The 14621-nt window shown below is 42.0% G+C and overlaps 1 protein-coding gene across 4 annotated transcripts; it reads right to left on the bottom strand.

Annotated features, from left to right (window-relative positions):
* Nucleotides 1–607: 607 nt before the first annotated feature.
* Nucleotides 608–13828, bottom strand: scinlb (scinderin like b). Of its 4 annotated transcripts, none has more exons than XM_023414770.2 (17): nucleotides 13694–13828; nucleotides 11265–11452; nucleotides 9728–9882; nucleotides 7705–7866; nucleotides 7160–7309; nucleotides 6574–6663; nucleotides 6059–6191; nucleotides 5431–5519; nucleotides 5057–5272; nucleotides 4826–4971; nucleotides 4557–4647; nucleotides 3237–3407; nucleotides 2972–3146; nucleotides 2183–2298; nucleotides 1901–1978; nucleotides 1745–1805; nucleotides 608–1488 (listed from the first exon to the last, which is right to left on the bottom strand). In XM_023414770.2, the coding sequence occupies exons 2-17, from the start codon at nucleotides 11443–11445 to the stop codon at nucleotides 1328–1330; spliced, it is 2175 nt and encodes a 724-aa protein (XP_023270538.1). In that variant the 5' UTR covers nucleotides 11446–11452; nucleotides 13694–13828; the 3' UTR covers nucleotides 608–1327. The 4 variants fall into 4 exon arrangements, with proteins under 4 accessions (XP_023270538.1, XP_023270539.1, XP_087032322.1 ...); XM_023414771.2 differs by having other exon boundaries at nucleotides 4826–4959; XM_087176196.1 differs by having other exon boundaries at nucleotides 2972–3407; nucleotides 4826–4959.
* Nucleotides 13829–14621: the final 793 nt, after the last annotated feature.

Genomic DNA, 14621 nt, shown 5'->3' with positions numbered 1-14621 from the left:
GCGTGTTTAGTTTCCTCACTGAAGACCTTGTAGGATCTGTCCCTTCAGGGTGCTTTAAAGTGTTTTTCATTACATTAGGACCTTTGGTGGCTTGTGGACTCAAAACAATGTTCAAGAATGGTGTTCAGGGTTTAAGTCAAGCACACTTCTACAGGAACACAGCCTTGGAAATGACTTAAAGAAAGTAATTAAAATGTGTGATGTAGTGAAATTGTTTCCTCATTCACTCATAGGATGGGTCGTACTTTCCAGTATGAATGCATAGATTAAAATTGCAAATTTCACAATGCTCGACATCTCCGTTATAGGAATTTCCAGTTTTTGTCATGCTGGTGCGAAAACGTGTGTCGGCACATCCTGAAGGACAGCGCAGCTGTGAGCTGAGCTTTCATGTCTTCTTCCTACTTAGACAGATGCTGCAAGCTGCAACAAGATCCCATTCTCTCCTCCTGAGAGACAGAGGAGAGAAACCCTCCGCTGCTAAACCTTCTGGTGGTTGGATTCAAATTATAAATGCCAGTGCAGAATGGTTTTTAGTGCATATTTAGGATTAATCTGATTCATTCATTCGTCAGCCTTGAAAATGTTCAAATGAAAAAAAAACTGCTTTGAAATCCTGGGAGTTTTATTTAAAAGCCATCCACAAGAGCATTTCAGGGACATTTAATAAAGAGTAGACACAAATGACGTGATCATACCACTGTACGCCTTTTAAAATTCACAAGCACAGAATATGATTTTTTTTTAAAATGCAGCATGCAACTTCTAATAAGTGTGCAACATCCATATTCCAATGAAAAAACACAACACATGTAGACACAGTGTAGTAATGCAGTTAACTGTTTCTATCAAACATACTAGCTCATTATGGAAAAAAACAGATTGACTGTTTTGACAGACAGAAAGGAAAGCATGATGGTGTCCTCTGAACACAAGTGTACTGCAATGAAAGAAAGCAGAGAAACAGATAATATATCCAGCTGTCAAAAATGCCTTCCTTTTCCTATTTCCTATTCGTGTTAGAGAGCCTCAGTGGGTATTTGCTGAAGGTGACAAGCTTTGGATGCAACAGACAACCAAACCACTTCTATCAGTTCAAGACAATGCTACAAGAGGAAGTCATTTGTCTCCTGATGTGATGCATTCCAGTTTACGGAGTCTTGTGCACTGCACCGAGACCAAGGCATAGAGGCAGCCATTCAACCTGATTACGGTGATAACATTGGTTTTGGCACTTAGGGATTGGAGGTAAAATAGACAAAGTGGCAACAGGAAGTGCTGGATAGGTAAGAAGTCAAACTGGGGGAAAGAGCCTGGAGTTTCGCGTTCAGAAACGAGCACGGATTCTGTCGAATGGATCTGTCTCCCACATCTTGGGATCCCAAGCCTGGAACCAGCCAGTGAAAGTTGGAGGCTCTGCTCCCTGTTTGATGGTGGTGATGGGAAGTCCACTGCGACCAGACGGGTCTGAGTCTACATAGTCTTTTGCTGCATGAGAAGAAGTAGATAGAAGAAGGGATAGGTCGAGAGACAGGAATATGAGACAACGGGAGAACGTTTAAAAATCTGACAGCATCATTTTGCAGACAACAGAATTTGAATGAAGGAAATATAAACATGCATTAGCTGATTTTTTTGTGTGCATGGTTGTACACAAATCAATCTGTTATGTTTTCTGACAGAAAGAATCTGAAGCAAGGCAGTACAATCTGAATGACACATTTCTTCCTTTAGTGCAACCAACCTATTTTGGGAGCGCCCTTCCTCTCCTCTGCATTGGCCTCGTTGCCAACCCAAAGGAAGATCTACAGGGAGGAGAGACATACTCACAGTCATTCAGAGGGTCTACAACTAGTTTTATGAGCAGGTCATAAAAATCAAAACTCAGAGCTCATCTTACCTGGTCCCAGGTATCCAGGATCATGACGTCATCAGTGGCAAGATCTGACTGAGTGAAGTCTCCTGGTACCTCTTCAACCTGAGAGAGAGTGCAGAAGAAAACTCAGACTGGCTGTCTGTCGGTTTGTGGGTATTGAATGTCACTATTCAGATTGCACTGTATTAACTTGGTACTACTCAGTTGATTGTATATATATATAATAACATGTCCCACGTCTTTTACTTTACATGTAAGCCCTGATGAGAAAAACAAATCCTCTCATCATTTCACTCTGTGACCTACAATGAGTCTTCCAGTCTTGTTGGAGCAGCCGAACAGACGTGGAGGTTTGACCATGTTCTGCAGACTCTTGGAGGTCTGGTATTCCTTCTTGCCGCCAAGAGCAGACCAGAAATCAGCTGGGAGGAAAGAAAACACAACAGCAATCAGTTACAAGCAGTTTGTCCCATATTCGCTGCTTTGTTTGTTTGAACAGGAAGTAAATCACATCCTCTTTGGGGCAGTCAGCAACAAGATGCATCATCATTTCAAGGCTGATCTAAACCAGACCACGAATGCACCAGTTGTATTTTATCAGGCCAGTCATTGTCACTGGTTTGAAAAGCTAGATGTGCGTGACAAGATGCAGCATGTAGCAACATGACATGGCTGTGCAGCAGTTAGGGCCGTTCACTTTAACTTTTAGACAGTATTTTCATTGTGACAATCAGTGCCAATCAAACAATAAAACAGGGTTGAGCTGCTTTTAACCCTCAACATTATGTCAAAATTAGACTAGTGACCTAATATAACTATTTTACATTTAACTCACTTTAAATCACTGCACATCCATTAACCCATTAGGCCAATGAGTATAATGTTCACACAGATTGATGATGCATACTCCTGATCATACCAGCATTATCTACAATACAACCAACAATTTCACCTTTGGCAGATCAATAACAGAAATCCCTCCTGAGTGATAGTTCCCAGTTTCTTTTCATGGGGGATAAGTATTGAGTAACAACCTTTCTAAGCAAATAATTTGTTGTGTTACATATAGCATATCGGTCCTCAGAGGACACCCACCTGGCTCTTTGCCCTCTGACACAGGGCTGGCACTGCCACCCAGGAAGCCCACCACATGTTTGGTAGCCTCCATCTCCTCATCACTGGCACCCACTCCCCGCCACACAAACATGGCGCTCGGGGATTTCAGCACAAACGCATCGTTGGTGTTCAGATTGGATGCAGTGGCCTCGACCTGAAGAAACGCATGCAGAAGGTGAGAGGTGAAAATCAGACATCTCTGCACCATGTCAAGTTCCCGGGGACGCGTGTGCATGCAGCTCACCTCTACAGCCCGGGTGGCACGGGAAGAGCTCTGTCGGATGTGGAAGAGGCGAGTGCTGCTGGTCTGTGACTGTCCACCTTTGCGTGACGTTCCTCCGCTGTGGATGATCATGGGTTTGCCCTGGAACAGGCTCATCAGGTGCGGAGGCTCCTGACCCTGAGTCACTCTCACCTGTGGATGAAGCCATTAAGAAACTTCACCATGAAGGCTGATGGCTCTTATCACTCTTCTAGTTAACAGGCATTTTTACATGAATACGTAAATATAAATGATGTAGCAAATGAGGCGCTAGCTCTTTAACTGTAAATTATGTATACCTTACATTTCTTCAGACCATTACTGAATGATCGGCACAGCTTACAATATTCCTACCGTACCAAACCATTTGGTTTCAATTAAGATCTGTATGATCTGAAAATCAATTAGCAGCCTCACATCTGCATTACTTTTCGTCAGTGTAATTTTATCATTGCATGCTAATGCAGTTTGAGTCAAGACTTGTTTGGAGAACTTTGACCCAAATGAATGCACATGTGATATTCACTGTGATGGATTACACAACTAAGTCAAATTTCAAGACTGCTAGACTTTCATACAGTAACATACAGAATTCAACAGAAACCAGTGGATTACCTGATATGTAAGAAAAGGAACATCAAACTTTCACAGTAGCGTGCTTTGCAAATGATTACTCATTAAGTATTGTGTGTTTTCCACTTGTATGGTTCTTTAAAGGAAAATGTGGAAAATAAGCTTCACATTTATCACTGACTCAGAGTCAGGTTTTATCCATGTTTTGATGTTAACATCACAGAGAAAGTGGATAAGCGCCTCCTTAAGTTACTCATCCAGCTGTGAGTTCTTCAGTGGGCGATGATCATTTGTTGGTCAACTCTAATATGGCCACGAAGATGTTGACGCTATGTGGTAAGTGCGGAAGTGCTGCAGTTTGAGTTGCATTGAATCACAACAAAAATTACAGTAACACTGCCCTCTGCTGGTCGTCCAGGGTTGTTTGTTTTTCATAGCAGAAGAGTGAGGTTACAACATTACATGTTATAACAAAAGATTCAGGCTAGTTCTCAATTTTGACACTTAAACTGCAACTTCTTACCCAATTTCCCCAAATCTTCACATATTTAGAGAACTCAGGCAACTGTGACTTTGTCTATTCATATCAGCCTCTAGGAAGAGAGCTTAACGTAATTACTTCTAAATACTAAATGATCTGGTTTAATATTGCAGATTATTAAGGGACTGAAGAGACTTGTTTTTTCACATAATGAAAAGGTGAGCAGTGTGTCGGAGTCAAGCGCTAACCTGAACTGGAGATCCTCCCATTGAGTCATCCAGCTTCACTGTGAGGAATGCTGAGGCTGCCAATTCATCCTGTGTGCACTTCAGCCCCTGCCTGACACAGTAACACGCACACACACACACACACACACACTGGATGATTTTCCTGGAAGCAGGTCATTTACTGGTGCAGACTAGGTGTGGTGGGGTAATTCGCATGCACACTCCTCTACAGCTTGTAACTCATACTGTATTAGACAAACATGTTTGTATAAATATTTCTTTTGACCCACCAGGTGTATATGATGTGTTGCTCCCGGCCTCCCTGTCTGTAGCTGTAGAGGATGAGGTAACAGTCTCCACCATAGAAGTGGCCATAGGAGGAGGGATCCACAGGCACATCTTTACCGTTCTCCACTCGCCAGATCTTAAAGCAAGACTACAACCATTTTACACAACTCACCACCACAACACTGTTTTTCCCATGCCATGTTTCCCCCCTTTTTTTTTTAACACACTCATACCTGGACTTTGCCCTTGCCATCATCCACCATGCCGTGCTGAGCTGCCATGACTTTGTTTGAGTGCAGGGTGGAGGCATCGAACGGCACCTGTTCCACTTTGGCTATGCGGCCGATGGTGAAGGCTTTGCTGGGGCCTGTAGTCTCGTCCTTGTCCCTCCAGTCGCTGAAGAACTGCTTGAACAGAGTGGTCTCGGCTCCTGCAGGAAGAACCTGGATCTACAAAGGAAACAGGGATTTTAGCTTGATGAACTTCTTTAAGTGTGACATGGAATTACATGTGTGATATTTTTTGCCATAATATTTTTGCCGTCCTCTGAGTGTAAAGTTGCTGTAACCTTTTTCTGATAGCGTTATTAAGTACATGTCAGCTTTACCTGTGTCTTGTTGGAGTATCCCTTGTCTTTGATGAACTGCTGACCTGCGGACATGGCTGCTTTACGCTCTGACATGTTGGCCTTGGGACCTGGTTGAAGCCAAACGAGGAGGACATGGTGAAAAGGCCATAATTCTCAAAAACGTGATGTGATCTGATTTGAGAGAGAACCTATGTCATAAACTAGCTTATAAATATTAAATATTAAAAGGGGTTTGTCTGGGCAGGTTTATAGTGGCATTATTAGCTGCAGATGCTTCACAGAATATATCATATGACACCTCCAGGGGGCTCAAAAACTTTCCGGCCTGGTCTCAACCTTGACAAGAATTATTGTAGATTTCATTTTAGCTCAACATTACTGAAAGTAAATTGTGTATAAGTGATTGCGATGGTATCGCAGCCAGAATTTTAAAATATCAGAGTGAGTCAGGGACAGAACAGCTGTTTTTCATGTGTTTAGCTTGGAGGCACAACTACTTGTGGACACACATTTTCCACATAAATTCTTATTAATTTGTGGAGAAGAAATAGCTGTGAGGACACGGGGAGAAAACTAAAAGCTAGTGTTCTGAGTTCGTTCAACACTATTTTCTGGTGTGTTATGTAGTCTCTGATGTTGTCGGCACCTTTCCATACAAAGATGTTCCTGTCCACCCCGTTGTCCAGGATGTAGCACTCCTCAGGAGACAACATGGCCTGTTTGAAGGGACTGGATGGAGCCACAGCTGACACCTTCATCGAACCAGATGCATCAGAGATCTACAAAGCAGAGGAACAGCATCAGCTACCAGCTCGGGTCTGAAAGACTCATTTTTATTTCATTTATACAGTAAATGCATTTTGGATGTAGTGGTATAGATGAAGTAAAATGAGCTACATACAAGGACTCACAGTGTGTGAAAACATGCTGTTTTCTTTATTGTATGCACTTATAAATCCTGTGATTTTTTTACCCAGAAAATTATATTATCATAAATTGACAGATAATTGAAATACAGTATTTTTACAATATGTTTACAGTTCTTGAGACCTTTGTCCTGGCTTTTTTATTAAAGTTTTGGTCTTCAAATTTAAACCAGAACTACAAGAATGCAGCACAATCTTTTATATGAATTACAAATTCAGCACTTGTGTTACTCACCATGTAGAGGGCACCCTTCTTCCTGTTGGAAGTGTCCACCTTGTCATCATCAGGAGTACTGGGGGCAATGGCGGATTTAGGACCCAGAGCCTATACAACAGCCAGAGGAGTTAATTATTGTGTTCATCTTTTTGCCATAATTATCACTTATGCTTCAAATTATCATTATGTGTTTTCATTGACAGATAAAGCAGCCAGCAGTCTCGATGGTGGTTCGCTTTGTAGACTATATTTTACAGCTTTTATCAGATTAAAAATTAATGCTGATGAATATAAAACATACTCTATAAAGCCCCCTTCCTTCCTCTCTCTCCTCATTAAGCCTCTCTGGAGTTCACCCTCCTCTCTTGTTGTAAAGAAAGTGTTTACAATGCCGCCTTAGTTGGCACAGAGTTGGCACATGCACAGCACGTTACAAAGGACAGCATTGTGACCACTTATTCCCACGCTGACCAACTCGCTGGCCATTAAATGCACTTATAGATTCTGCTCACAAGCGACCACCTGTAGGCTGTAAACCTCAGCGAGTGGATATTCATCCGGAGACGGAGAGAAAACGAGGAATGTGTACGTGATTGCGTATCACCTCTATGACTGCTGCTGGCTCTTCTCCCTCCTCCACCATGTGCAGTTTGGCTCTGCCGTTTCTCTCATTATCTCTGATGTCGATGGAGACCTCAGAGGCCTTCAGCCTCTCGAACCGGTTACACTCACTGCCACACCACTGATAGACGTCCTGCAGGAGCGGAAAGGACAGGAAAGAGATATTAAAGATTTAAGTCCAGGATCATTTGGTGACAAACGCTGGTTTATGGTGGTAACAGCAAGCAAGGTTTAATACATAAACTCTCAGAATTCAGGGGCAGCAAATACTCAAGGGCAGCCATTTTGTCAACTAGATAGCAACGGTCACAGTTTACAGTGCAGCCAAACAAATTCTGCATTTTTAAGAAGAAACTCATTACTTGTCCTCTGTCCGTCACATGTGCAACCGCGAGGTGAAATTACAAACAGTAATGCTGGAGCACATGAGCTTTGACATATGTTGAGTGTTAGCGATGTACGGGACACGGAATAGTCACCCACACAGAAACACACCCTCACCAACACACATTAAATAACAGATCTCACCTTTCCCAGGTCAATAATAAAGCAGTCGCCCTTGTTGAAGCTGCCCCAGGACAGGTCCACTTCTGTTGCTCTGATGGCCCTCCGACCCTTGACGTGCAGCAGGCGCTTCACGTTCATGTCATTGGTCACCACATGCTGAAAACCTGAGGCCACACCCCCTTTCTGAAACAAATAATAATAATTCAGGTGATGAAAACTTTCCTGAAGTCCCAGCTTCATTTAAAGTGTGTACATGAGCACAGTTCAGGGAAGAAAAAGTCACTACATCATGTGCACAGTTTTAGTTCTCAACAGTCACAAATACAATACTGAGAGGTTTGAAACTTGATGCATGGAGTCAGATGATTTCATGAGATGCAGAGCTTGCTGCATGGTGAGGATGAAATGAGTTTTACACAATACCGTGAAACCTCAAAGGACAAAAGGCTCTATATTCTACTGCCAAATAATGAGATAAGCTTACAATAAATCACAGCTACGCAGCCAATAAACCTTATCAAATGGATGAAATGAAACTAACATGATGCCTGCCTCTGGACAGAAGGAGGATCATGTACCTGGGAGGCTGGATTGTCTCGTAATGTGCCGTCCTTTGTGAAGCCATTAAACAAAACAGGTATTTACAAGACATGCAAATTAAATACTGCAAATGAGCAACAGACACTTTTTGTGCTGGACAAAAGTTTGATAGATGATGTTTGCTGAGTATTCAACATGTAGAAAACTAAAGCAAACAAACCCCTCTAAGGTCATGAGAAAAAAAACCAGGGGCTTCCTATTTCTTATAATGGCCTCTGAAGCTTTAGCTTTTACCCACATAGTCTTGTTAGCATCCTGGGGAGTGGCTATCTAGACCTCAAAATGGAGACCACATTCATGCTTCTCGTTTTTGTGCCTTTCTCAAGAGAGAGGCAGTAAAACTTTCCATGGCAACAATGCAGGCACTGTTTATTCTAATGGAAGGACTTTTTCCCCAAAAGCGGAGTTACCAAAACTATGAAGAGATAATGAGGTTTAGTTCTGTTCCTCACTGTTCCTCTGAAGATCACTGTGTGAGCCTGTGTGTGTGTGTGTGTGTGTGTGTGTGTGTGTGTGTGTGGACTGTGTATCTGCACATGTGCAAAGCAGAGTTTCCACCCTACAACTTTGCAAAAGTAGTAAACAAGTCTGGGTTAATTACACCCAACGAGAGCCAGGAGGGGGTTTGGATGGTATGCATGGAAATGAGAAACAGACGCCTGGTAAAAGTGGCTTAGCTTTTGTCTTTTCAAATGTCTTCCTTTGCGCAGGCTGGTCGACTTGGTTACAGTCTCAGTCAGTCAAAGCCAGACACACCCTGGGATGTAAATAGCAAAAAGGGAATGTTGTGTCTCCTCTGAACTTCAGACTCATCAGATTAACTGCATAGCAAAGTTCACGGGATTCTGACAATCATTAAACCCTGCGGATATATTTAGGTCAAAGAAAGTTTCAGAGACAGATTCTTGTCCCATCTGTTTTTAGTCATCACTGTTAATGCTGTAAGAAATATAACATTTTCATTGCTAACTTTATATTTGCTTAAGTAATGGGTTGTTCCTTATCTATGCAGTCATTAATCTAGATCTATCTATATAATCTATTCTTTAAAAGAGTGATTTTCCCTTCTTAAACATTTTCATTTGAATAATTGTTTGAGGCACAGAGACATAAAACTGTACACTGTTTCAAAAGAAAGCAGACTAAGAGTCTACAGCCTGCTGCTAGCGGCTCTGTATAGTTGTAATTAGGCACAGCACGGCTTCAATTAAAAGGATGACGCTCGACGCAGCGACGCTCACAATGAATGCTAACATGCTAATGTTGTGGCGATAATGTTAAGTATGCTCACTATCTTAGTTTAGCAGGTTAGCATGCTAATTTCAGCTAATACAAAGCACAGTTGAGGCTGATGCGCATGTCATTATTATTTAGTCATTAACCAAAGTAGTAACCAAAGTACACCATTATTGCAAAGCTGTCTCTGCTATACAATGAAACTCACCTGATACTTGATGCCTGACCTGAAGTACCCCAGAAAGGTGTTGGATTCATGGTTCTGCACCTCCCTGTACTGCACTGGTCCACCACCCAGGAAGTCATCCAGCTGTGTGGCAAAGATGGCCGCTGATCCACTCTCATCCTGTGAACACTCGTCCCCTGCAGAGACGAGATATCTGTACTCAAATAGCTGTTTTCTATTAAATCCTTTAAGTGTTTCACATCGATGCCCGAGGATCAAGTTTCTCTCAAATGCATTAATTTCTTTGACTTAGCAGAGCAAACTGCAGCACTTTAGTTTCTGCTGTGATCTTAAGGGACCTTTGAGTCAAGACCAGAGTCATTGAATCACATCAACCACATCTGCAGCAGAGCCGCTTCGTATCCTGCTATTACTGTCGGATGGCACACAACATGGATAAAACTATTTCATAATTTCACATGACTAACATCAATCCCAGACAGAGGGATTAATTATGCTCGCATGTTATTTCTAGTCTAACATCTTCCAGATGGTTGCACTGGGAACTAAAAGGCCTGTGTGTCTGTGTGCTGGCACAGGAAGAGAACTGGCAGGGAACAGCACAAACATGCAGGGACCAGTGCCTGTTGCTTGTGGCCTGCAGAGGTATTCTATGTGTGAGTCATGCAGCGGTTTAGTTCAGGCCTCTGATTTTTTCTTATGTAACTGAAAATTTACGGAGCATGAGAAAAAGATTTTGTGTTACATTTAGGATTTCACGTAGTTAAAGTTGTATGTCACAGCGTGCTCTGTTGAGGCCTGACCTGCGGGACGCATGAGGAGAGGAATTTCACAAACTAGTATGACTTTTAGAGAACAAAGAATTCACCGACTCATACAGCAGAGGATGTTTAAGCACTGAGATCAGATGCATAATCTGATCAGCTTTAACTTCAAAAACCTCAGGAAGTTTCACTTACTCTCTAGTCTTAGTGTGTGTGTGTACGGGTCTAAGTATCAAAATGCATGACTGTTTAAACTTGTGCCACGTATGTGTATGTGTATCAACTTTGGAGGAAGCAACTGTTTCACTTTAGTTCGTAACTGTAACTTCAGTAAGGGGCTGAGCCCAATACTGTACTTTTACCCACTTCAGCAGCCAATATTTCATTAGCAATTAAATAAGAGGGATTTTCTTTGGTCAGCTCACATATAACATAAACTAAACCAAAACCTCTCTACTCAGAAACATAAAACAAGTGGTGAAACCATAAAATGATGATTGTAAAGCAATAAAACCCTCCATAAAATGACAAAATAACAGGAAAAAAGACAAGCAATAGTATTTGGGGAACATCCTGCTGTGAAATGGCTTCCGCTCCCAAATGTGTTGTTAAAAACAAAATGCAAGACCGGTTCCTGTTTTGAAAACAGTAATGAAAACATACTTTTCATCAGGTAAATCAGACCACACCAGATAAAGAGCAAGCAATAATACTTTGAATCCTAAGTTGCTAAGAGTGTGTTGAGCAGTCTGCCATGTTACTGCAAGACACTGAAGTGTGTGTCCATGTCTTACCCAGCCACATGTGAATGTTGTACGAAGGTGCTGCGGTGGTGAAGAGCAGCAGGTAAGCATCCCCGGTGTAAAAGCTGCCGTGCAGGGACTTGGGAACCGGCTTCAGGTCCATGTTCTCGATACGCCACACCTGCAGCCCCGGCTCCTTCCCCGCACCCACAAACTCTTTATGGGAAACCATGATGGCTCTGAGAGAGAGGAGGAGATGACAGGCTGTGAGAGGGAAGGTAAGAAATATGGAAATGCTTATAAACACGAGGGGGTCAGCGGGAGACAGGGAGGGGTTTTTAAGTTTTAAAGCTTAACCCAAACCTAGGACACAAAGGAGGCCAGAGAGATGCGGCAACGTATATGAGGAAGTTATTTTGTCGTATCAACATGGTGACATCTTTCCAGTAACAGCTATTGTTTTTATATAGTTGTGGGTAACAGCTGAGACGAACTAACCCTGTGGTTAATAATAGGTGTTATCTTGACAAGAAGCAAACATATTTACCTCGTGCCATATATAGGCATTCAGCGTATAGTCCAAACCAGACAAACTAGTTCTTTAAACTACCAATTACTCATCCACTGCAGCTGTCACATCTGTAGATTGTTCACATGCATTAACCACTGTGGTGATTCCTTTACAATAATTATATCTGACACTTATTGTAGGCCGCTGACAGCTGGTGTGGGGACATATTTAAGTTTTCACATAAACTGGTGGAGTTTTAAACTTTTATGGATTGGGAAAATTCTTCTACTTCTTGTGCCTATAATTATATCCTCTCAAAAGTTAAAACAGGGTTGATTTTCATGAATGGTTTGGAGATTTGTGGATTTCAATTTCCTGAAAATTGAACAACATCTGAAATAAAGTCTGTTTTTAATAGTGAAAGCAGACTGCAGCAGGGACTTTGTTCCATTATCAGTACGTATTTGATCATTAAATTATACCTGTGCCAAGATAATAACTGCACACCTAGGTATCAATAAAGCACAGTATGCATGATCCAACTTTCACTCACACACTGTTATGGTTGATATGAAGTGAAAACAAAACTTGATGTTACTGAACAACTAGTTTATGAGCAGATTGCTTCAATAAAACAAACTGCTGCACAGTTTAACTCTTTAACATCACAAAACCTCACATTCGGAGAAACACAAAGTTTGCTTCAAAAACTTTACATAGTGATGAGAGTAGTGAATCTTTACCCCACCAAGGATGCCAGATTATACAGATTACTGTTTTCCCCGATTACACAAGAGCCAGATTACAAGACGGGATGGCAGCAGGATTATTGCTGCAGTGAGGCTGACGTCGACTGTGATCACACAACCCTGACAATGTCCACTTCCTCACTACTGTAACACACAAGAGCTTGCACTCCATATACTTTACCCTCTGATCCACATACTGTAACTATATCCTACCCCTGCTTATTTGTGCATGACGTATTATTCATAGTTATATATTAAAGGGTTAGATCATACCCGACACACCAAGCTGAGATATAACAAACAATCATCACCATCATCTGATGGAATAATTATTATTACTGTGGAGTATTTTCAGCTGGGGGTTAAATGTTGCTCATGTTTCAGTGCAGAGAGAAATACACAGTTGACTTCCTGTAACAGGCCGATCAATAAATGCTGCATCATGGACAAACCACTTAAGACCACTTGTGGCCATTAATGTCTGGAAGCAGCTGGACTGGTAATAACAGTGATGTGACATAATACTGAACATAATACTGCGAGTCTATGGGGATCAGTGTAGAGATGTGTGTTGAGAAGAGCATCTCTAATGAAGGGACTTCTGCTACTTATTCTTCTTCTGCTGACTGATCAGACTGGACACTTAGATAAAAACAAGCAGAACAGAATCCAGGATCCATTCCTGTTATTTCCATATTAAGTTAAGCCTACATTTATTTCTCTTGGCAGACCCATCTCTTTTTTCTTTTCTTTTCTTTTCTTTTTTTTTTTTTGATTATTACATAACATCCAAACTACTACTTCCTACACTACACTAGTTTTTTACGCTCCGTTTCATTATCAAAGGAGAAGAGTATTTCCCCAATAGCCCTACATAATAAACAATGCAGTTTGTTCCTATAATAAACCTAAACGTCCAGCCGTGTAGTTCTGTTTTCCGTCCATTCATTGGCTGCGGAGAAGCTCAGCGACTCAAAAGAAGAAGCGAAATGTACGGAGACTCTCAACATCTGGAAATGAAATCACTTCAAACTTTACAACCGTGTCCTAGACTGGCCACAAAATCCCCAACAACACATCTACTCAGGTAACAGGAACAGCACGTACTGTGCAGCCTCGATGTAAGAAGTCCTGCACGATTTTAAAGCTCTGACAGATATATCAAAGCCCAGAAAGTCACATAAAGGAGGATGCATGTTGTTTGGAAGAGGTGAACTCACAGTTTGGGAGATGAACCACACAGGAGAGAGAGGAGCAGGACCGCTGGTGGAGTCTGTAGATGTGGAAGTGAGCCGGGTATGGAGCGTTTTGTATGTTTTAATGTGTAGATGAACAGAAGGAGGAGGAGGAGGAGGAGGAGGAGGGGGAGCAGAAGGAGGAGGGAGTGTTCAGGCTGTCCGTGGGTCTCTCTGAGGGAGCAGTGATTGGTGGACACGAGCCGCAAAGATGGAGATGCGCCTGTCAGCCTGTGTGCAGCCACAGAGCATTTATTTAACTACCTGCGTTCAAACTGTGTTGCAACGATTCAGGGACTCAACTGGTTTTAAACAGTTTTCTTCAGTCTTTCTTCTTCAGTGTCTGTGAACATGACTCCGCTCCTTCTTATTTGCAGTGCAGATTATAAAGTGTTCAGAGAGGGGAGGGACAAAGTTTATCAAGTCATGGTTCACGAAGTAGCAGTTAAATCAACAGTTCGTCTGTTTGCCTTTGGCTTAGAGGAAAACTGCGACTGAAAGAAATGACAGCAAGGAAAAGGTGGCTCCCTCCCTTTAATTTCCTGGAATGTAGCACCAACAGGATTTAAATGGAAGTAGGGAGCACATGTTACTAGTTACATAGAAAAGTGATTTCTCTAGTTTCAGTTTTAAAGAGATTTCAGGGTTTTCTTGAAAACAATGTCAAAAGCCACTTCTGCAGACATTAGACACCACAAACACCACTAAGAGAGGATGCAACACTTTGACTTAGACTAGGACTAACTCATTACACACACAAAACACGTTACTTACTCCAGCTCTGCTCTTTGATAACAGTCGGCACAGCTCATTCAACACAGCCAGTCCCAGTTCAAACCAGAAGGCATGCTCACACGGGACACAGCCAGCCTCTACCTACTGCTACTGTACTCTGTCTTTTTCTGCAGACAGC

The sequence above is a fragment of the Seriola lalandi genome, unplaced genomic scaffold (assembly GCF_002814215.2).
Source record: "Seriola lalandi dorsalis isolate HSWRI2012SDOR001 ecotype SW California unplaced genomic scaffold, Sedor1 jcf7180002054542, whole genome shotgun sequence".
NCBI lineage: Eukaryota > Metazoa > Chordata > Actinopteri > Carangiformes > Carangidae > Seriola > Seriola lalandi.
This window is presented reverse-complemented; position numbering and strand designations above follow the sequence as displayed.